Source organism: Heloderma suspectum, chromosome 1 (genome assembly GCF_057233095.1).
Source record: "Heloderma suspectum isolate Gila_16-S chromosome 1, 16-S_ref, whole genome shotgun sequence".
Classification (NCBI taxonomy): domain Eukaryota; kingdom Metazoa; phylum Chordata; class Lepidosauria; order Squamata; family Helodermatidae; genus Heloderma; species Heloderma suspectum.
The window spans coordinates 99,165,108-99,189,972 of NC_139458.1; the positions used below are offsets into that span (position 1 = coordinate 99,165,108).

At 41.0% G+C, this 24,865-nt stretch overlaps 1 protein-coding gene across 2 annotated transcripts in view; it reads left to right on the top strand.

Annotated features, from left to right (window-relative positions):
• PRMT3 (protein arginine methyltransferase 3) overlaps positions 1-24,865 on the top strand; it is a 100,274-nt gene that overhangs the window by 56,575 nt on the left and 18,834 nt on the right. For both annotated transcript variants that reach the window (XM_084852312.1, XM_084852321.1), the window contains 3 exons: positions 1,569-1,647; positions 14,959-15,146; positions 17,916-18,002. In XM_084852312.1, coding sequence (XP_084708438.1) covers positions 1,569-1,647; positions 14,959-15,146; positions 17,916-18,002 — 354 coding nt within the window. The remainder of the gene's footprint in view (positions 1-1,568; positions 1,648-14,958; positions 15,147-17,915; positions 18,003-24,865) is intronic.

Consider the following 24,865-nt stretch of genomic DNA (forward strand, 5'->3'; position numbering starts at 1 on the left):
TCAAGACAGCCGACAACATAAAACCATAAAAACAATGGGTTGTATCCAATGGTGGCTTTGCGCTAGCAGAAAGTGCTTCTGCTTGTGGAAGGCGGGACACCCAGTGTTTGCTATAGCTTTCTACACAATATCCCATATTCTTCCCTCTGAAGTAGTAGCTTTTCAGTCTTCCCCAGCCTGGTGCATAGGGGCTATTTTCTGCTTTTTTAAAAAAGGGAACAGCCTCAAAGCCAAACTACATATGATTTGCATGCTTAACCTGGCCAAGTTTATTTTGGAGAAAAATCTGTCACAGGGCCGTTAATCGGAAATATGCTCTTGATCCAGATCAGGGACCTGCACATTTCCTGCTGAAAAGCACCCACTACCTAACTGCTTTTTGACCCCAGAGGGGGAATTGCTCCGTACATTTTACCCACACACCTCTGTAAATATGAACAAATGTGAAATAGGGTCTTAGTCAAAAGCATTTGCTAGTTCTTAAAATTTCCTAGTAAATATCCCACTAGAGGTTTCATTGTACCTAGATTAATGGAAGTATGTGAAAGGGCTCTGCTCAGTGATTGTTGGGGGAAGGGAAGAAACCCAAGGATCAGAAATAATAATGAAATATTCATATAACAATCCAGGGAAATATCACTTTGGTCAGGAAATCAGGAAAAGATATATAATTTTGTCTTAACAATAACAACAGCTTAGCCTTGATGTTGAAGTCCCCCAATCCTTCCAGTGAGAGACTTTCTGTGGTGAAGGGATGGTATTTTTCTCTGCCAAAAAGGCCTTTGGGTAAAGGGAGTTAGGCTCATAGGACCTGTGAGCTCAAGCTGCTCCAGCCTTTATGATGGCATTGTGTCTGAAACCTGCTGAGTACTCCCTTTGGTCCTGAAGCCATTTGCTAGTTGCCACTTGCTTTCCTTCAGCCCCCTAAACTCCCAGCCATTGTTAGCTAAGGGCTCTCTCCTACAAGTGATACAGTCTCATACCATGAAGGGTGTGAGCATGCACCATCCCCTACCCTGCCAATTTACGGGGCAGGGTGAACATTTCTGAACCCCATTATTTTTCTGCAAAGGCAGGGAATCTCTTGAGGCCTTCTACCATTCAGAATGTGGGTGCTGAGGTTTACCAATGTATTTTTTTATTAACACTTGGTTAGCCACATATTATGTAAAATAAGTAAATATGGGTTATATTCAGTGTTAGCCTAACGTAAGTCCCATTCATTTCAGTGGGTCCTTAGTAGGATTAACACTGGATACAGTCTTATGGAATGCATATTGATACTAGCAATCCATTAGAGCGGAATCTCTTCAGATGTTTTATTTCTGACCTATTCCACCAAGAACCGAGACTGCAACTGTAGTCCATGTGAGAGTAGCTGCTGTATTAGTATAGGTAAGAGCAATACAGTAAGGAATAGGAGAGCTACCATACTCCAAATATTTGCTGTTTGCAAAAACAAAGTTTAAATTGTAAAATGTACTGTTACGCAGGACTTGATAGAATTGGTATGTGGTTATGGCACTGTCTCCTTTAATATGTTTTTTTTTCCTTCTCTCAATTTACAGGGCTATTTCCTTCTCTTTGAGTCAATGCTGGATTCTGTCATTTATGCAAGGGACAAGTACCTGGCAAAGGGAGGCTCAGGTTAGTCTGTTTAATAAATAGTTCACCTCTGGGGAAAACTAAAGATGTAGGTTCTGCTATGCATGACTAAGAAAGTTCTTACTTGAGATGAAAAATGCTTCCATTAGTGGAAGCTTCAAGGCATTCATTTCATAGTATGGGTAATGCAAAAGCATTAATGGGATATTTGGGCCTTAAACGAAATAGCATTTTCAAGAACGTTTCGACTTTTAAAAAATAATTGAAGTATAATCCTTGAAAGTTTATAAAACCTTTTCCAGTAAATAACAGGGGTAGAGTATAGTCAGAAAGAGAGCACTGATACAAGAACATCTCCAAAAGGTTGATCTACCTCAGTTGGATAAATATCTAATCTAGGTAATTTCTCAGTGTGAGATCCAAAATTGTGTAAGTGGACTTCTGTCCACCCCCCATCCCTACCCCCCAAAAACAATCTGCTCTGGAGGATCCCCCAACACAGCAGAGTTGCTTTCAGGGAGAGCAGGGGGCTGAAGGAGAGGGGGCAATCTGTTTCACTGACAGATGCCATTCCATTGGTGGATGGACACAAATGGATACAACCCACTGTATCATTGAGTGCGATTGCAGTTGCATTTGTATGGAAGGGCTTTAAATTTTTATTTACTCAATATACTCCTTCCCAGGGCAGATCACAAAATAAAACGATGCATTTCAGTATCTAATTATAAAAGCGCTTAAATTTAAACAACTTTAAAATAAGCCAGTTCAAATAAAATGCAATTTCAGATTTCTGACATATTTATTGGATAATATAAAATATGCATTATTAACCATGTGGACCAGGTACCAGGGCTGAGAAAGAAGTGGAGGGCCACTTGAATCCATTTTTTTTTTAGGATTTAGAATAGAAGCATTTGGTCATGGCTAGTAATCTGCTTTTATGCTATCTTTTCCATTTGTGTGAGCTAAGACCTGAGTGTCTTCACTGGACACCCTATTCTTACATGAATAGCTGGGTCCTGATACCGGCTCTAGGAAGCCTGATCAGGACCAAACTAGGACATACGGAAGAGCAGTCTCTCCTGTTGTGCTGCCTGCTGCCTTCTCAATCGAGTGTGCCTGTGCTGAGTCGGAGGGTGAGAGGTCATGTTACAAGCAGGGGCAGACAGAAGGGAGGAGGAGGGAGCAGGCTGCACATGCACCATCCAGCCATTGCCAGCAGTGTGCAGTGGACATCGTCAGATCACAGCTGTTGCACCCATGTCCTGGGTGTGGGTTTCCCATCGACAGCTGGTTGGCCGCTGTGTGAACAGAATGCTGGACTAGAGGGACCCTTGGTCTGATCCAGCATGGCTCTTCTTATGTTCTTACATTCTTAGAGCTGAGCAGGGCAAGGGTGAGACTAGTCACACAGGTGATTTTTAGTAAGCTTTCTCTCTCTGTCTGGGAGTTGGGACTCAGGCATTGCCCTGCTTGCACAGAGAAGCAGACTGCTGCTGCTGTTGCCCTTGACTAGCCTTGTCTTGCTGTTTTAGTTACATAAGCAATTTACAAGCTTATGTAACTAAGAAACTGGGTTTCTCCTTACAATCCCTTCAAATATGTAAGTGCTCTGCTGTTTCAAAGGATTCCACTCCACGACAGGGCCAAGGACTTGTTCAAAAACTCCTGCCCTTTCAAGTGGCCCATCCTGGCTTATTGTGAAGAAGCCCACTAGCGCAAGTGGTTAAGCTAACCAAAATTAGACAGCTTAATGTGACATCCAAACCCAGACTCCTGGTTTATTGTGCCCTGTACAGGCCAGGCTTGAAAATCAGGGCTTTTTATTGGCTTATGCATCCTGGCTTGTTTGAGAGCAACAGAGTAGAATCTTGAGCCGCAGTAAGCTTTCTATTTCTGATTAGTTTATCTAGCAGGAAGAGCTAAGCAAAGCACCATACAGCTCATTCACTGGTATGCCATTCTGTGCAAATATGGCTGGTATGTCTTTAACCAAAACGTATCCTAAGCATACTTTCCTTCCTCCTTCCCATTTACAGAGTTAGATTGTAGAACATACAATTTTGACTTTTTGTAATAGGAAGTGTTGATTTGTCTGTGTTCACTGATCCACTTGCTATGTGCACAGCTGGATGGCATAATTAAAAGTGGTGCTTAGCAAGGCAGGAATGCAGGCCATTTTCAAGACAGAATACAGCATTTAAAGAATCCTGGGATGTTTGCCTTTGCCCTGTTATAAGGCCAAATAAGGCCAAATATTGCCATGCCATTTCTGCATCTTGCATTTCTGTGGCCAAAATAATTTGCAAAGTTGCTCATTACTGAATTGTCTTGAACAATGTTGTGTGTTATATCATTACTGGATTGTCATGTTATATTTATTTATTATATTTTAAATCCACCCAATAACCAATGTTCTCTGGGTGGATTACAAACAGTTAAAAGACTAAAATGCCATACATATAGTTATAAATATAAAATACAGTACAAATATTTAAAATATATAATAAAGTACCATATCAAACAACAAACAGCACAGAAATTGATACAGTAGTCATAAAAATCTAGAATTAGCTCTCTAACATGCCTCGGAGAAAAGAAAGGTCTTCAGCTGGCACTGAAAAGATAACAACGTAGGAGTCAGGCAAACCCCTTTGGGGAGTTTATTCCATAAGTGGGGTGCCATGACTGAGAAGGCCCCTCTCTCTTGTAGCCATCCATCTAGATTCCTTCTGTGGGGCACTCGGAAGAGGGTTTCCAAGGATGCCCTAAGGGTCTGAGCAGATACATACGGGAGGAGACATTCCTTTAGTTACTCTCATCCCAAGCTATTTAGAACTTTAAAGGTCAACATCAATACTTTGAATTTGGCTCGGAAGTGGACTGGAAGCCAGTGCAGCTGACAAAGCATTGGCATCTCATTATCATATCGGCCAGTCCCAGTTAGTAGCAGCTCTGTGTTGAACTAACTAAAGTTGCTGAACTGTCTTCAAAGGTGGCCCTACAGACAACCCATTGCAGTAACCCAACTGAGAGGTGACCAGAGCATAAAGAACTGTCACCAGGCTATCTCTGTCCAGATAGGGTCACAGCTGGTATATAAGCCTAAGATGATGAAAGGCTCTCCTGGCCACTGAGATTTCAAGTGACAATGATGGATCCAAGAGCACCCCCCAGCTGCATGTCTGATCTTTCAGTAATAATATGTATAGTATAAAGACATAATTTTTAAAGACATAATTCCTCTTCAGTATAAAGACATAATATGGTCTTTATGAAATCACTTGGTTTCAGGCTCCTCCCTTCCAGTTCATCACTGCTTTTCACCCTGGATAGAGCTTATCTCCTCTCTGATCACCTCCAATCTTCCATTCTAGCTAACTTTTATCTGCTTTTATTTTCTTTTATGAATGAAGGATTGAGTCTATTTCAATACACTTCCCAGATCGCTTGCCTCTGCATCTATGGGGCTGGGCCTTCTTATTGGGATTTACTCTTACAGAACCACAGAAGGAAAAAGACTAGTGTTATGAAGGAGAATATATCTTAGCACTAGTCTTTTTCCTTCTGTGGTTCTGTTTTCTATTACTAAATAGGGAGATTCATTACTCTCTTCCTCTGATCTGTAGCCAGAGACAGAAGTGGAAGGGAGGAGGCTGGGTCCAAGAGATTACACAAAAAAACTATCATGTAGTCCCTCTTTTCCCTAGGGTTATAGAGGGAGTTAACCCATTGTAAGGATGCCTTCTGCACACCAACTCAGAAGGAACCTTCTTCGTAAGTCCCAATGTTCCTCTTTTTTAATATTATTTTAGCCATGTATTTATTCTAGCCATAATCCTATTTGACCTTGATTACTTCTATGTGGTAATGTGTTGTCACAATATGGCTATTGGTTGCCTACCTGCCTACCTCACATTTTCCTAAAACCACTACATGAGAAAATGGTTATATTTGCTTTTCTACATTCAGATGTTCATTTACAACCATGCCTGTAGCTTCATAGTTACTGTAGTATTACCCTTTTAGCATCCTTAAATTTGTGAGGCATTGCAGAGGGATAAAAGATTTTCCCATCTAACTTTGCTCTCAGTATCAGCTGTTACTAATGACAAATGACTTTGGGGCAGTGAGTCGAGAAGGACACAGATGACAAATCCATGAATTTCAACAGTGTGCTGCTGTGAGATATGTCTGATCAGCAGTTTAGCATTACTGGTGATGAGAAATAATTCAATCATGTAAAAAATAAATGACAATATGTAAGAATTGGGAATTTAAAAGTTACCACATATCTGTAGCTTTACTTTTATGAGTAGTGTGTTTTAAGGACCTGAGACTAACCCATCACTGAAGTAGCTCATCCAAAATATATCACAATTCTGATTTTTAGATAAGTAAGGGAAATAATTTCAGTATATGTTGGACTAGATCTTGAGAAAAGGAGTCCAAGACGGGTGGGAGTTTTTAAAAAAGGAAATTCTCAAGGCACAATTACAAACAATTCCAACAAGAAAAAAAGGTGGCAGGCAACAGAAGAAGCCAATGTGGCTTCACAAAAAGCTTAGAGATGACCTGAAAACAAAAAAGCACACCTATGGGAAGTGGAAGGAAGGCCAGGCTACAAAGGAAGAGTACAGGCAGGTAGCACAGACTTGCAGGGATGCCATCAGGAACGCTAAAGCTGAGAACGAGCTGAGGTTAGTGAGGGATGCTAAAAGCAACCAAAAGGCTTTCTTCAGCTACGTGCATAGTAAAAGACAGAGGAAAGAAATGGTGGTTCAACTACTAAATAAGGATGGCAAAATGATAACCGACAACAAGGAAAAGGCAGAAGTGCTCAATTCCTACTTTGGCTCAGTTGTCTTCCAAAAGAAGGTCTATGACCCCCCTGGCAAAGGCGAAGTGCAGGCTGAAGGGGCAGGATTGCAGCTTGAGATTGATAGGCATATGGTCAAGGAACACCTAAGTACTTTGAATGAGTTCCAGTCTCCAGGGCCAGATGAACTGCATCCTAGAGTAATAAAGGAACTGGCAGAAGAACTCTCAGAGCCACTGTCTCTTATCTTTGAGAAATCATGGAGGATGGGTGAAGTGCCAGATGATTGGACGAGGGCTAATGTTGCCCCTATCTTCAAAAAGGCTAAAAAGGAGGAACCTGGCAACTACAGACCAGTCAGTCTGACATCAATCCCTGGGAAAATTCTGGAGCAGATTATAAAGCATTCAGTCTGTAAGCACCTTGAAAACAATGCAGTGATTACTCAAAGCCAACATGGATTTGTCAAAAACAAGTCCTGCCAGACTGATCTGATCTCAAGTAACCTCCTTTGTGGACTGTGGGAATGCTGTGGACATAATATACATCGACTTCAGCAAAGCTTTCGACAAAGTGCCCCATGATATCCTGATGAGCAAACTAGCTCAAAGTGGGATAGATGAAACAACTATCAGGTGGTGGGCTCTCCCACACTGAAGGCATTCAAGATGAGGCTGGACAGCCATCTGTCAGGGATGCTTTGACTTGTATTCCTGCATTGAGCAGGGGGTTGGACTCGATGGTCTTATAGGCCCCTTCCAACCCTACTAGTCTATGATACTGCCCCCTGTTCCAGCTACCAGATGATAATAGTAAACCCAGATATCGATATGATGAAACTTCCTCAATAGGGTGAATATCAATTTTCCACTTATATTTTGGGGTCCTGTGGGAAAGACCATAGTCCTAGTCTTCCCTTAGTTGATAGACAATATTTTATTTTAGAGTACTTCGCCAATGCCGATAGTAATTTAGGTAGGCCAATGTGGGTACAGGAAATAGGGATCATATCATCACCATAGAGGAGAAAGGACAACTTTCTTTTGCATAGTTGAACAAATTCTTGTGAAACATCTCCCAGATTTAAAAAAATATATTTTATTTATTTATTTATTTCTATACCGCCCAATAGCCGAAGCTCTCTATATAGTTAACGAACAGATTGATACATCCTTGCTTAACAGCACAGGTCACCAGGGTATTATCAGACATGTGTCTTTCAGTGGAAAATCTCAGTTGAATATTAAACTTTTCATGTAAAAGTTGTAACAAAATCAGGAGATGCTGATTAATGTTTGTATGTGCTAATTTTGCCCATGACCAGTTTCTATCAATTGAATCAAAGGTGGCATGAAAAATCAGCAAATGCCACATATAGTTTGGACCTCAGCTCAATCACATACTGATTAATCGGATGATCTAATACAAAGCCACAAGTGCAAAAGAAGGCTGTGTACCTCCTGCTAAGTTAGCATTCTGAAATTCAGCTATGATGCAAAACTTGAATATGGAAGAAGGTAGATCTGGTAGTGTTAGAGGATTCACTCCAAAGCTCCTTGCAGTGCCAGTCTGGTGTTAGAAGGGGCTGTGAGGCCTGTGCCAGATGTGCACCATAAGTTGTTAGGTAAAAGGACTTCCTCTCTTTAGCTCACTTCTGGGCATCTGCTAAACTGCATGCACAAATTTCTTATGTGGGATCATTGTTGCTGGCTTGGGTAAATAGGTCACCATTCTGAAATTAGTGCAATTGACCCTAATGAATCTTGTCACTACAGATTTTTCTTTTAAAGAATTCTCATCTCTAGAATACAAAGACCAAAGAAGTAAACATATAACTTTAAGGGAGACAGATAAGACACAGACAAACAGTAAATAAAAAATGAATATATACATATCCAGAAAAAGTCTGTAGCTGCCATTCAGGGCAGTTTTATAACACTACAAACTTTTATGGGTGTGTTAGGCATCTATCCCCTTCATGGATCACTGCCTTGTTGTGGCGAAGGGGCTTGCGTAACTCAGTGAAGCCATAAGCTATGCCGTGCAGGGCCACCCAAGACGGACAGGTCATGGCAGAGGGTTCTGACAAAATGTGGTCCACTGGAGAAGGAAATGGCAACCCACTCCAGTATTCTTGCCAAGAAAACCCCATGGAACGTATCACAAGGCTAAAAGAGATGACGCTGGAAGATGAGCCCCTCAGGTCGGAAGGTGTCCAGTATGCTACTGGGGAAGAGCAGAGGGTATTTCCAAGTAGCGCCAGAAAGAGTGAAGCGGCTGGGCCAAAGCCGAAAGGACACTCAGCTGTGGATGTGTCTGGCGGTGAAAAGAAAATCCGATGCTGTAAAGAACAATATTGTTTAGGAACCTGGAATGTCAGATCAATGAATCAAGGTAAGCTGGAGGTGGTCAAACATGAGATGGCAAGATTGAACATTGGCATCTTGGGAATCAGCGAACTAAAATGGACAGGCATGGGCGAATTTAATTCAGGTGACCATCATATCTACTATTGTGGGCAAGAATCCCTTAGAAGAAATGGAGTAGCACTCATAGTCAACAAAAGGGTGGGAAAAGCAGTACTGGGGTACAGTCTTAAAAATGATAGAATGATCTCAGTACGAATCCAAGGCAAACCATTCAACATCACAGTAATTCAAGTCTATGCCCCAACCACTGAGGTCGAAGAAGCTGAGGTTGATCGGTTCTATGAAGACCTACAACACCTTCTAGAACTAACACCAAAAAAAGATGTCCTCTTCATCATAGGGGATTGGAATGCTAAAGTAGGAAGTCAAGAAATCACTGGGATAACAGGCAGGCATGGCCTTGGTGTACAAAATGAAGCAGGACAAAAGCTAATAGAGTTTTGCCAAGAGAACATGCTGATCATAGCAAACACTCTTTTCCAACAGCACAAGAGGCGACTCTACACATGGACGTCACCAGATGGTCAATATCGAAATCAGATTGATTATGTCCTTTGCAGCCAAAGATGGAGAAGCTCCATACAGTCAGTAAAAACAAGACCTGGAGCTGACTGTGGCTCAGATCATGAGCTGCTTCTTGCAAAATTTCGGCTTAAATTGAAGAACGTCGGGAAAACCACTAAACCGTTCAGGTATGACCTAAATCATATCCCTGATGAATATACAGTGGAGGTGAGGAATAGATTTCAGGGATTAGACCTGATAGACAGAGTGCCTGAGGAACTATGGACGGAGGTCCGTAACATTGTTCAGGAGGCAGCAACGAAATCCGTCCCAAAGAAAAAGAAATGCAAGAAAGCCAAGTGGCTGTCTGATGAGGCTTTACAAGTAGCTCACGAAAGAAGGGAAGCGAAAAGCAAGGGAGAAAGGGGAAGATATACCCAACTGAATGCAGAGTTCCAGAGAATAGCAAGGAGAGACAAGAAGGCCTTGTTAAATGAACAATGCAAAGAAATCGAAGAAAACAACAGAATGGGAAAGACTAGAGATCTCTTCAAGAAAATTGGAGATCTCAAGGGAACGTTTTGTGCAAAGACGGGCATGATAAAGGACAAAGAAGGAAGGGACCTAACAGAAGCAGATGAGATTAAGAAGAGGTGGCAAGAATACACAGAAGAACTATACAGGAAAGATCTGAATGTCCCTGATAGCCATGATAGTGCGGTCACTGAACTTGAGCCAGACATCCTCGAGAGTGAAGTCAAGTGGGCCTTAGGAAGCATTAGTAACAACAAAGCTAGCGGAGATGACAGTATTCCAGCCGAGCTATTTAAAATCCTAAAAGATGATGCTGTTAAAGTGCTGCATTCAATATGCCAACAAATCTGGAACACTCAACAGTGGCCACAAGACTGGAAAAGGTCAGTTTACATTCCAATTCCAAAGAAGGGCAACGCCAAAGAGTGTTCAAACTACCGCACCATTGTGCTCATTTCACATGCCAGCAAGGTGATGCTCAAAATCCTACAAGCTAGGCTTCAGCACTATGCGAACCGAGAACTACCGGAAGTACAAGCTGGGTTTCGAAGAGGCAGAGGAACTAGAGATCAAATCGCCAACATTCGCTGCATCATGGAGAAAGCAAGAGAATTCCAGAAAAACGTCTATTTCTGCTTCATTGACTACGCTAAAGCCTTTGATTGTGTGGATCACAACAAACTGTGGCAAATTCTTAAAGTGATGGGAGTACCAGACCACCTTACCTGTCTCCTGAGAAACCTGTACGAGGGTCAAGAAGCAACAGTAAGAACCAGACATGGAACAACCGATTGGTTCAAAATTGGGAAAGGAGTACGACAAGGCTGCATATTGTCACCCTGCTTATTTAACTTATATGCAGAGTACATCATGAGAAATGCCGGGTTGGATGAATCAGAGGTCGGAATTAAGATTGCCGGGAGAATTATCAACAACCTCCGATATGCAGACGATACCACCCTAATGGCAGCAAGCGAAGAGGATCTCAAGAGCCTCTTGTTGAGGGTGAAAGAGGAGAGTTCAAAAGCTGGTTTGAAACTCAACATTAAAAAAACTAAGATCATGTCATCTGGCCCTATCACTTCCTGGCATATAGAAGGGGAAGAAATGGAAGCAGTGACAGATTTTACTTTCTTGGGCTCCAAGATCACCGCAGACGGTGACTGTAGCCATGAAATTAAAAGACGCTTGCTCCTTGGGAGGAAAGCTATGGCAAACCTAGACAGCATAGTAAGAAGCAGAGACATCACCTTGCCGACAAAGGTCCGTCTAATCAAAGCTATGGTTTTCCCAGTAGTAATGTATGGCTGTGAGAGCTGGACTATAAGGAAGGCTGAGCGCCGAAGAATTGATGCTTTCGAACTGTGGTGCTGGAGAAGACTCTTGCGAGTCCCCTGGACTGCAAGGAGGTCAAATCAGTCCATCCTAAAGGAAATCAACCCTGACTGCTCATTGGAAGGACAGATAATGAAGCTGAAGCTCCAATATTTTGGCCACCTAATGCGAAGAGAAAACTCCCTGGAAAAGACCCTGACTCTGGGAAAGACTGAAGGCAAAAGGAGAAGGGGACGGCAGAGGATGAGATGGCTAGATAGCATCACGGATGCAATGAATATGAACTTGAGCACGCTCCGGGAGAGAGCGCAGGACAGGAAGGCCTGGCGTGCTATGGTCCATGGGGTCACGAAGAGTCGGACACGACTGAACGACTGAACAACAATAGGCATCTATGTCTCCATAATTTTAACTCAGATATAGTTAGTTAATAAGTTATAACAAGTGTGACCTGCAGCAGAATGTTGCAGTGTGGAGTGTTCCTGGTCAGGGTGCAAGCCATTCACTTTCCCAGAATACTCTGTTACATTCCCCCCAGCCCCGGATTTCCTGTTTTCCCCTTCCAGCAGTCAGCCAGCATTCTGTGGCCATTCAGTCTACTCGATCCTAATTGGATTGTTCTTTGCAAATGGGGTAGGTGGGTTCCCCGCTCAGGGTTTTTTCTAAAGATTTCTGGTACTTCTGCAAACCTGCATATTTTCCTGAGCTTGTTGATACCTGCCTCTTGTGCATGGTTGGAGCTGTTTTGTCTACATAAGGGTACATACTCAGAGAATGAATTCACTAATGCTATATGGGGTGATGGTTGAAAGTAATCAATAAAACTAAGGTGCAATGTGCTGTCTTCCAGGAGCCAAGTCATATTTAATAGCAGTTAACTTTAAAAACTGAATGTTTATAGCAGAAGAGTGTATGTTTGATGTTCAGGCTTTGTAAGTACATATAAAGACTAAGAGATCCAGAGAACCAGAAGCAGAGTTGCACATGAGCAATAGAATTTTCTTATCTCCTTCACACTGCAGTCCCTTGTACACCCTGAAAAATTACTCCTCCAGATCAGGGAAACCTCTCAGATGGCATGAGATGGGGTACATTTGGCTGTACCTGGTTGATGGGAATCCGCAAAATCAGATACACCACCACCACCACTTTGCAGGAATAGAAGTGCAAGTGGATCTTACATGAAGGCTGCATACTTACTGAAAGTATGTGTGATTGAATATAGGAGAACTTGTGAATAAAGATACGAAGAGTTGGTCTGCTTAAGACATAATTAAAATTTGCAGAGGAAGAAAAGGAAATAGTAATATTATCATTGAGTATGTGACCACTTGTAAGGGAGACATTTGACAAATTGACTATTATACCAGGCTTGCTAATATAAAAGCATAGGGTTTGATAGTGTGTATTTTGGTTTTGTTCCCTTCCTTCTTGCAAAATACTCAAAAAGAGAGCTCCGTTCTTTCTTAATGACAATTAAATTTAACACATTGCACAATTTAAATAAAAAATGTATGTGTGTATACTATATACACATACTATATTATACTATAGCTAATTTGGTGTTACTTTAGAGCTTTAATGGTGACCATCAGACCATATGCATGCCCGAGGGACCTAAGCATGCTTATTGTTATCTCATTTGCACTTTTAATGCTTTGTTTAGCTATGTGATCCAGGAACACATTAGGCAGAGTACATGTATATTAGAGGAGGGTTTTGTTTCCTTTTCAGTAGCTCCTATTTATGTAGCTTTAAATGTGGAGAAAAAGGTGTAGACGTTTCGCTGCTAAACAAGAAACACAGAAGTTCTGGTGTTTAAGCTTAACTATGTTCATACCTCTTGCTTCATTCTACTTCTCTCTTACACTTTCATTTTTGTATCTAACCTTTAGTTTTATGTCTCATTTAAGAGCTGGATATCCATTGAACAATGGGATTGAAAATGAAATTAAATTCATACTAGTTCAGGTTTTATCACACACAAAGCAGCACATCTTCTGGTAACATCAAATAAATGAGGCCTATCTAAAAAATGGATGTTGCAAAAGGTTGTGCACATTTGTTGGGGTGGCTGTCACCCTGCTTTTGGCATTGTTTAGGCACTTTTCATTGCTAGGAGGCTTATGATCTGAATCAGCCAATCATCACTTCATTACATTCTTCTGCTAATCCTGGCAGCAATATTCCTGGTGCTTCTTTGCAAATGTTCCTGTATGCTACTGGGTGCTTTATGCAGCACTGTCATTTTGGAAAGAGAACCTTGACTTAGAGTGTTCTATTTGCAAGTGCATGTAGACATTGCTGATAATCCAGGGACGGGTCTAGAATGTAGGAACACAAGAGTATAATCCAAAAAATCACCAGCCTTGTCTGACACAGGAACCACTGGGAAGATAAAATTCTCTTGTAAGATATTTTCTGGAGTGGTTACCAGTTGCCATAACACCAGATACCAGTTTGTCCGACAGCTCTCAGGTGTGCAGAGCCACTAATTGGTCTCAGCTTGTGTTGATCACCATTTTTGTCCAAAATGTCATCATGCCTTTTTTTCTTGTGCAACCAATAGTTCAATCCCTGATATGCCATGTTTGGTAAATTAATCTAGTTCTTCAGATATAAAGATGTAAAGAGGAAAGGGCACTTGTACCATTCTGTGCTCTTTAGCACCCTTTAATTTTGTAGGCTTCCTTCCAAATATTTAATTCTGATGTGTGCAATTGTCATCTTCACATCTCGGTATGATAAAGTAGGTTATTGGGCAAAGATTCCCAATTCATACAAATACCATATAAGATAACTTAGGCTGCAGTCCTATATCAGGGAGTAAGCCACATTGACTATAGTGGGACTTACTTCTGAGTAGACATGTATAGAATTGCATTGTTAATTAGCCTAGATATGACCTAACAGCATAGATTGTTTTCAGGATGCTGATTAATTTTTGCCAATTGTAGTACAAGGGATACTATTAATTTTCCAGTTTGACTTTCCCAGACTTCTATTCCCTCAGGTATAAGTAGAATTTACAGTGAAATCCTATGCCTGTTTACTCAGGAGTACAGTGTACAGTGGGGCTTACTCCTGTGTAAGTGTGCATAGGATTGCACTATCAAAGAGAGAACACATTTTACACATTAATATTGGGAAAAGTTAATATAGAAAAAGTATGTTGGATAACTTTGCCATTATATGTTTCCATATTCAAATGCCCTTTGTACTGCTTAATTTCCATGAAAAAATGACTGTGGAACGAGTCACAATGCCTGGTTTGTCACAACAAAAACAATAACATAATTTTTAAGTATTCAGAGCTGTTTGTGTTATCTCAGTAATACTGCTATATTTTATTGCACTACTGGCAAATCAGAAGTTTCTTTTTGCTGACAGTTGTCCCCTCAGTTTTTTCAAAAACGTTTCTGGGAAGTAACTGTCAGGTAAAACTGGAAGCTTTAATATATTTCTCTTCTGGATATACTCAAGTTGTGTCAGGAAAATGGTCAAAACATTATCCAGTAACTGCAGCTTTTCATATTATACTCTTTTCACAGGACTATACTTGCATGTTAGTCCTAATGGATTGTACTTCAGAGATGCAGCTGTGGAATTGTTACATTTAAATACTTTAGTTTTCTTCAGTATCGTTAATATTCAAGTCAGTGTTTTGTTTTTCTCCTACAGAATAGTCTGCTACACAATTATAATTATTAAATAATATGTATTTTCCAGTGTATCCTGACATTTGCACCATTAACCTGGTGGCTATAGGCGACCTCAGTAAACATGCCGACAGATTGGCCTTCTGGGATGATGTGTATGGCTTCAGCATGTCCTGCATGAAGAAGGCGGTAATTCCAGAAGCTGTTGTGGAAGTGTTAGATTCAAGCACACTTATATCCGAAGCTTGTGTCATCAAGGTACTGTAACAAATAGTGTAAACTTATAAAAAGGAATGCATCATTGTTAATTCTGTTTGCAAACTATCTTTATGTGTCAAGACAGTTATAGAAAAATCATATGCTGGCTGCTCAGTATTTGATCTATAACAAGATGGAGTCCTTGGTAGTAATGTTTAGGAATTGGACCTAACTGTATGGATTCTGTAGTCTTTTTATAGTATATTTTTCTACCCCTTATTCCCAACCTCCCCCCCCCCCAATACTCATAAAAGCAGGCATAACATGAGGAGGTATAATAGCTACCTGCCCATTGTGTACTCGACATTTATTGATTGTTTATGTCAAAACTGATGTGCAGTACTCTGTTTCCAACCAGAGCACATTGTATGGCCTAAAGAGCTATCTTTAAATCTTAACTGTTCAAATTTTTGCTGGTTTCCCTGCCTTCATTTCTTCCCTCCGTCCCTCCCTCTGATGTGCTTAGTGCAGATGATAATCTTTGGAGCTGCATTAATTAATATTTTTATTTATGCTTGTTACAGGGGAGTCCAGACATGTTGGCTTTCTGTACACATGTAGTTGTACTTTGAATTTTTGTTGACATTGCCCTGACACCTTGGCTAAGAATCTGTTTTGTTCTGGAAAAAGGCAGAAGAGGCGTAGGTGCGAAAGGTTTTCAGGAACAAGAACAATGCCCTGTATGGCTGCAGAGGGGCAAGAGTAATTGGGTCGGTTCATATGATCAGCACAACCTACTGTGGCTTAGTTAAGCCATGGGTTGCAGCATATGCCAGTGGCCATTTTGAATACTCAGCCCCCGATGGGAGGTTGCCATGGTTTGTCGGGTCGGCCAAACCTTGATGGTAGGGGTTGGAGGGTTAAACTATGGATTATTTGAGGGTTATTTAACCAGATCCAGAGCATTGGCAGGAAATATGGTCCAATCCTGGAAGTTTCCTGCCCACAAGACAGGTCAATAGGTTTAGCTATCACCTCAGCACCCTTTGTGATACCTTCTGTTTTGCATACCAGTAGCTAATTATCTTCTGCTGTATGGCTCCTGCAGTTTTCAGCCAGCTAGCCTTAATAAAGTAGTAAGGAACCCCTTTGAAGTTTCATTTCATTCCCCAGATTCAAAATAGAGATCCCGTAGTTCAGGCGTCAATGCATCTCCCACAAAAATAAATGCCTGCTGTAGTTACTTCAGTTGCTTTACAGCCTAATTCTAGAATGAAAAAAGGATGCTGTGTGCTATTGGTAGGTAAAGCTTCCAAACAGTCTTTAAATTTTGAACATATCTGTTTTCCTGTGCAACATGTAGTAAAATTAATGCATTGACCAAGACTGTCCTTATGAGTAAACAATGAAAATCAATAACTACTCTATAAAACTGATGACTCTAACATATCTAGGAAATTATCTAGTTAATCATATGATGACTAAGAATGTATGTTTGCCTATGAATCAAGTGTTATTTAATGTGAGTAATATCTGTGTCATACTCAACGGAGTTTCATGAAAACCTGACAGCTTGTATGTAAGACTGAGTTGCAAATATTTTCAAGGAGATTTTTGTAAACTGAGCAACAGCTTATTTGTAAACTGAAATTTTACCATCATAGATTTGTTGGGCTATAAGAACATAGTGGATCATCTTGTCCAACCCTTAGACAGGACATCTGAATACCTAATAACTTATTTCATAGAATCATAGAATAGTAGGGTTGGAAGGGGCCTACAAGGCCATCGAGTCCAACCCCCTGCTCAATGCAGGAATCCAAGTCAGAGCATCCCTGACAGATGGCTGTCCAGCCTCGTCTTGAATGCCTCCAGTGTGGGAAAGCCCACCACCTCCCTAGGTAATGTGTGGTCACCCTTTTCTTGAAGAGAAGATTTAAGACTTCCTAGCAGTTCCAGTTTTGAGCAGTTCCTGCATGACATATTAGAAATAGGCTACACTTCTCTTTTCTTAAAGGAAATATTATAGTCCAAAGAACTGTGGGACTGCATACCAAGGGAGGCTATACACACAGAGAGAGGAAGAGATCCTCCCATCTTTGCAAACTGCAGTATCCTAGGGCATGGTCTGATGATACAGCCACCTTGCTGAAACTAAGCAGTTCTGGGTCAGGTCTGTGCCTGGATGGGAGGCAGGCTGGGAACCCCATGTACACCACTTTGAGTTCTAGGATGGAAGAAAGGTGGGTTAGAAATGTACAGAATAAAATTGCAAACCACTTTTTTTTACCATTTAAGAGTTTCAAAAGCTGTTTATTGTGTGATGTTAAAGGAGTGCAATTAAAAAGTAATTGGAACTCCCGAGCACACATATGGGAACAAAAACCCTATGGATTTTTGCCTCTGGTTTCACAAATGTAACTCTGTGTATATCTGATAGGCTACTAGTTTTGCTGGTGGGTGGTTGCTTTTGAGTTTGGAGTGAAGGAGCTCTTGGCCTACAGAGCTGCACTCCCAGGTTGCCTGTTGGCAAGTTCCTTTGTAGCAGCTAGAACTCCCTCTACACCCCTATAGCCTTTGGGAGGGTAGACATTCCTTATCAAGAGCCCAGATTTAGCCTGAAGCCTGCTAGTTATTAATCATATAAAATATTGTAACTGATCTGACTTTTCAGATGCTTTGTCTCCTAAGTTAAGATGTTTAGAATAAATTTTCTTTCAAGTCTGCAATACAGAACTTAAAACAGTCTTGTCTGTCTCTACAAATGCCACTTAATAGTTTGCTTCTGTGTGCTTCTCAAATTCATATGAGACTTGTCCTGTCTTGCAGCGGATAGACTGCCATGTTGTATCAGTTCCAGAACTGGAATTTTCCTCAGACTTCACCCTGACAGTCATGAAGACGTCAGTGTGTACGGTAAATATTTTAATTTGAACATTTCTAGGGGTTAGGTGACTCACTTTTAGATTCTTTGGTGTACAGTAGCAAATGTCTGTTTGCAATTGAAAGCCACGGACTAAGCTGCAGAAGTAAATGCTTGACTCCCATAACTTTAACTAGTAGTTGTTGACATGTGGCATCCACTTCAAGCAGTGTCTCCCATCTTTGACCATTGTGTAATGTATCTGCTGAAATATTTCCTCTCACAGCATTATGCCAGTCCTGTTAAGTCTCCCTTTCATATCTTGTATTCTTTACATTTAAGACTTTTTTTACTCTATCTTCTGTGTTAGGTCGTTTTACCTGTCATTGCTCTCCACTTGTCACAAGCTTATCTCCTGTCTGTTTCATTTATCTGTTTTTAATTTCATTCTCCTACATTTTGAACTCTTTTTTTTCACCTTCCTATGGAACAGCTTCTACCTTACTTGCCATGCATTCTACCTTTTGCACCCAGTCTTTCAACAAAGCAGTTTGCATGTGTTCAGTGTTTTGGCATACAGCATGCTTGTATCTTCATATTAATTTGTATGGTTTGGGGATTTTCAGATTGATAGATGTCTTTGTTGCTTTGTATACTCATGTTTTCTCCCCTTATAAACATAATGATGCAAGTAAAATATTTGCCTTGGGTGTTACCAATTTTTGATCAAAGATTTGTGGTAGTGCACAAAAAACTCTTTGTCAAATATTATGTACTCCATCATGTAAGATTATTGACATCTTATGACCAGAATTTCCACTCTTTTTATGATGGACTATGGTGGTTTAGTTAGAGGCGGACACTCCATCCATCACATCAGGCTGCCTAACCTTGCAGTAAATGAACAATAAAGTCCATTATTTGTATTGGGGATTTTGAAGACGGTTTAAAGGTGTAAGTCTTTGGCTAGTCACATCATTTTTTCCTGAATCTTGTATCTAGATTTTTAGTTTGGCTTAAAATTTAAGGATAAATGTTTGTTTGAAACATAATGTGGCTATAAAAGTTATTTGTGAATCAAAAAGGTTCTGAAAACAGCTTAATCCTATTTCTCTTTACTCCAAAGTAATTCCAGTTTGTTCATTTATTTTCAAGCAAGTGCTTGAAAACTGCACTACAGCCTGAGACACTTAAGATCTCTCTTCCTTCACCCTATTGTCCAGTAATCCAAGTCTTCCACTAGGAGATGTAATGCATTGCAAGCCTGCTATAGTGTGCTGGAGAAGGTGGATGTTGATGGAGCATTGACCAAACCTGGCAATGATGAATGTGTTCTTATGACCCAGTACTGGGAAAAAGTGGGGGTATAAATAAATACAATAATAATAATAATATAATGATGATGACAGCATGGTGTTGTGCTCAATGGAGAGGATACTCCCTATCCATTGAAGCTGTTGACGACCTCATCCTCTAGTCCAGCTTTCCCAAACCTGGTGCTCTCCAGATGTTTTGGGCTTAAACTCCCATCAGCCTCAGCCAATATGGCCAATGGTCATGGATGTTGGAAGTTGAAGGCCAAATATCTAGAGGGCACCTGGTTGGGCAAGGCTGTTCTAGGCAATCAAGGGCTGACATTAACAAGGGTGGCAGGTTTATGCTCCTGATGCAGAAATCTCACTATTGCTGCTGTCTTATGTAAACTTACTTCAGAGTAAGCCCAGTTGAACTTGATGAAACTTACTTCCAAGTAAATATGCATATGATTGGACTGTGTGTTCCCTGTCTCTTCTGCTCAAGAATCCAGCTGAGATGTCTGCAATTTCTACAGGACCTAAACCTCATGGAGATCAAGATCTCTCTGGAGACTTCTTGTATCACTATTTCACTGAGGAGTATGGCTCTGTTTTAAGAAAAAGGGTAATTCCCCCTTCCACCTCAGCCTTTCCCCCAACCCCTGTAGCAGAAAATGGATCATATTACAAGCTAAGCTTGGCTAGACCAATGAACTTGGTGAATTCAGGCATATTTTCACATTCACATTTTGGAATGTGCACTTGGTCACATAAGGTTGTTTCTTAGCTACTTTTTGACAGCTACAGAATTCTGTTTACTTGTTTACATTTGTGCTGTTTCTTTCCTCTGAAAATAACAGAGCAGCATGCATAGAGCTAACATACAGGCACTGACCAGGCCCCAGTACCTTTTAAAGATGGAACTATGCATCAGGCACCTTCAGACCATTTACATTCTCATCACAGAGCAATTGAAATTGCACATGTATAAGAAAACTAATAACAAAAAACAGAAGAGCTCAATGTATGTGGATATCTGCCTTGAGGAGGCCTAGAGGCATATAAACTGATCAACCCAGCCCACTTCTTGTGGTTGACATTCTGTTCATGTTTTCAAATAATCATGTTTTGAAATAATTCAGTGTCTTGGTGGTGGGGAATCATTTTAATGGAAAGCAGTCCCAACTCTAAAAATGTCTAAAATTCAGCTTTAATATATTGTTACATGTGCAAAATCTTTGAGATTAGGCTAGCTAAAAAAGCTAGATAAATTAAGGGTGCCAACCTATGCATGTTTAGACTGAAAAAAGTCCTACAATTCCCAGTATTTACCAGCCAGCCATGCTTGCTGGGGAATGCTGGGAGTTGTAGGACTTTTTCTGTCTAAACATGCATAGGATTGTGCCCTAAACTGCTGAAGTTTTATGAATAATACCTAATTGAAAGCACAGTGCACTTACTAAAATACATTTAATTAGCGTAACTAGCAGGTCTCTGTAGCACAAAACTGAGATACTATGACAGTAAAGGGAATGAGATGCTTTTAACTAATATCAAAGTTCAGTATAAATGGCTATTAATTGGTTATTCATATTATTTTGCTGTGAGCAAAGTTGCTACATATTAAAATTAGCTGAATAGAAAACACTTTAAGGCTGCAGTTCTATACCCACTTACCTGCAAATAAGTCTCATTGAATTTTGAGACTTATCTCTGAGTAGATATATACAGGATCTATTATAAAAGTATTAAATCTGTCTTCTGAGATGGTATGAAGACTGCAGTATGCTTAGTTGTTTTATGGATAGGCAATGCAAATTTTTAGCACCATTGTTCCTTGTAGTACTAAATTTGGTGGTTTCAGTGCCTAACAGCACTGAAAGGGTTTCTACATCCTTGGGAAACACCAGATATGCCAAAAAAAAAAAAAAAGTTGTGATTTTTTCCCAAGGAAAAAAGCCAAGAAAAATCAAAGGATTGAGCATTCTCATTGCCCTCTAGGAAGCATAAAATATTGGGGGTGTCAATTGGAGGGAGAAGGAGAAAAAGAGAGAAGAGGATAGGGGTAAATTGATCTCTTTGAGTTCCTAACAACCTATAATATCCTGGGCAAGCCATGTTGGGGCAGGGGGGTGTTAGGGTCAGGTGGTGCATGGCACAAAGTACAATTCTGCTTACTACAGTTTCCCACCCAAACATTTATACGTTATGGGAAGGGAGAGATAAATATAGCTTCCTACTTTGCACTGTACTTACTGCTTAGGGTCAAGGCTAGATGAACAGCCTCCTATTTACTTAGCCAAACCTCAGATGTTGGCATTATAGGAAAACGGGTTATAGCATTATAGTTCTGTGAACTGCTGAGATTCAGGACTAAGTGAACAGGAAGCTAGTTGTCTAGGTCCAGAGCTCAGCAGTCTCTCACTACTGTGCATTGGTGGATGAAATTTCCAGGTGTTTGTTTCCTTTTCATGACTCTTTGCAGACCCCAACTTGTAAGGAGCAAATAAAAGAAGAATGAATGAAAAGCGAATCCATTGGGGCATAGGAGGGACAACTCACTTTTAGTTTGTCATAGCAAATTGCAGTTGTGTACACTGAAAAGAAATACAATTACTTCTTTAGCCAGAACTCACACTTGAAATAATATACCACAAAGCCTGCGTGAATAATACTTAGGATGTTATGTTATTCTAGTTTGAGATGGAAGGTGGCTTTGTACATTGTGCAACAAGGGAAGTGAATTCTCTTCAGAACCCCCTTGAGAAGAAAAGATCATTCAGTAATCTCAAGGTTCTGAATTCTTTTCATTTAAGAAATACTATTTAAAAATTAAAGTGGTATTTCTGCTGCAGGAATATAGTGATTGTCTGCCTCTCTCCCCCTCCTTGCTGCATGGCTTACAAGCATTTCATCTCCATGCTTGGGTAAACTCCATCAAAAGCACATTATCCTCCTCCTTCTGTGGCCAGCTGCCTAATTGTATCTGCTCTAGCTGCATGCTGTTGGAACACGATACTGATGAGGAACAAAAATGATAAATTGCTCCCTGCAGCTGATAGCAATGATGGCAACTTTTAATTTCCTTTCTGCTAAGTGAATTGGTCAGATTGCTTTTAACTGTTTTCACAGAGTGGGTGCATAAATCCATCAGGGATTTACAATATGAACAGAAATGTAGAGAAGATGCAGGTAAATGAGGAAGCATATATTACCCTGTGCTTCAGTCTGTCCTTAAAAAGAAGCCTGAAATACAGGATGACTGTTGAATAAACTGTGCATGTTTGGCTGTCTCCAACATGCAGTGAAACATGGGAGCTTATTTTGTGTTTTCTGCAAATAAAATGTGTCCCTCTGTAGCAGCAGAACAAATATTACATAGAGCTGCAAATATTTGACTTGCATAAGAAATCGTACTGATCCTCCCCCCACCCCCTTGCTCTTGCAGCTCCTAGATTGGTGACATTAAGGCTACTGATGCTGATTATGTACGTGTTCCCTGTAATAGATTTGGAAGGATTTCTAGACTGAGCCACCTAGCCTATATTTCAAAGTTGGCTTGGCCTGTGAATTGATTTCACAGGTCTGTGTACAGGTTTAATATACAGGCTTAATGATCGCATTTGTAGCTCTGGTGTTCCTTCTCTCCACCCCCCACCCCCACCCCATATAGCTGATTTGGTTTATGAACAGGAGAAATGGGGAGGGGGGGCACTTTGACATTTCCTTAACCTACTTTCTCTTTTTTGCTTCACTAGTTCTCACAACAACCCCCTTCCCCTCAACCTATATACCAGTTCTATCTGTTGATGAGAAGCTGAGAACAGAAGGCAGAATAATGACTCTACTGCAGTGTCATTATTAAAGATAAAAACTGCAATAAAATAAGATACTCAAAATAAGCCTTTCCCTTCTTTGAAAGGGAACCCAAAGATTGTTGTGTCTTTGACTAGGGTCAAGCATTCCATAACTGACGAAGGGCCTCCCAGAAATTCTCTTTTATAGACTTAGCACATGGATATATTGGCATGCAGAAGATGGCCTATAGCATAGAATCCAGCAACAGATGGCCCCAGGGAGTCGTTAATGGATCTTTATGCGAGGGAGTGTTATCAGCTGGCTTTAAAGAGGTGATTGTGTGACCACTCCTGAAATGTCCTCCCTGGACCCAGATGTTTATGACTCCTCCATTCAGTTATGAATATGGGGGTCAGGTGCTTCAGAGGGTGGTAGTGGCATAGCTGCTAAATGACTACCCCTGCATAATTCGATTCCCAGCCAAAGCAAGGAGGAGCAATATGCAGGAGAATCCTTGCTGTTATCTCCAATCACTGATCAGAGGGAACAGTGGGGACAAAGGGCCCCCAAGGGACAGTTGGGGACACTAGCTGGTGAAATTTGCCCCACAGTTCAGAGGTTCTTCATCCCTGATCTATATGAAGCCATTTGGTGTGATCATTAGGGGTTTGGGGCTAAGGTGTCATCCAGCTCTATTTCTGTTTCATCTGAGTCAGACATGGCCATGCACGGCCTGGACTGGTGTCTGAATGCAGTGGTGGGCTGGGTTTGGGCCAACCAACTGAAAATGAATCTTGGTAAGATGGAGGCTCTGTGGGTGGGTGTTTCCCAGGCCCAGGAGTTCGATAATTTACCTGTCCTAGATGGGGTTGCACTCCCTAAACAGGGGCAGGTGCATAGACTGGATATGCTGTTGGATTCATCTCTGTCACTGGAGGCCCAAGTGGCCTCAGTGGCAAAGAGCACCCATTATGAGCTTTAGCTGGTACAGCAGCTGCGTCCATTCCCGGACAGGGATAGCCTAGCCCTATCACCTACAGTGATCCATGCACTGGTAACATCAAGATTGGACTGTTGTAATTTGCTTTATGTGGGGCTATCCTTGAGATTGGTCCAGAAGCTGCAGCTAGATTGCTCAGTGGAGGTTCATATATGACCCCTGCTCTGAAAGCTCTGTGCTGACTGTCAATTAGCTACTGAGCCATGTTCAGGTGTTGTTGCTGGTTTATAAGGCCCTAAACAACTTAAGACCAGGCTATCTGAGATGCTGCCTTCCTGTATATAGGCCGCCTTGGTGTTTACATTCTGAGGTAGAGGACTTGCTTACTGTACCATGGCATACTGATGTTCACTTGGGCATGGTGTGCAAGAGGACTTCTCTGTTGTGGCACTCACTGTGTGGAATGATCTCCCCATGAAGATCAGGCAGGCTGCTAGTATGAAGAGTTTCTGCTCACAACTAAAGACATATTTGTTTTCCTGACTGCTAGCATTGCTAGCTACTCTTCATTATTTTAATGCGATATTTTATTGTTTTATCGCTTTTATTTTATTGATTGGTTTTATTGTTTTTAATTATGATTTTACTTTTTGAACTGTTCGCGGGGGGTTTAAATGAAAAGCAGTATAATTTTGTGTGTGTGTGTAATAAAACTTGTAGAAAACTAACGCAGCAGGTGGAGAAAAGGTTGAGTACCTGCGCTGCCCCCCTCATCCCCCCCCCACATATATATGCCCTGCTGCTTCTCCACTTCAAATTGCTTGCTTCTTGAAGTGGCTTCAGTCACATGGGTCAGAGTTCTGTTCTACACATTTCCTTGTAA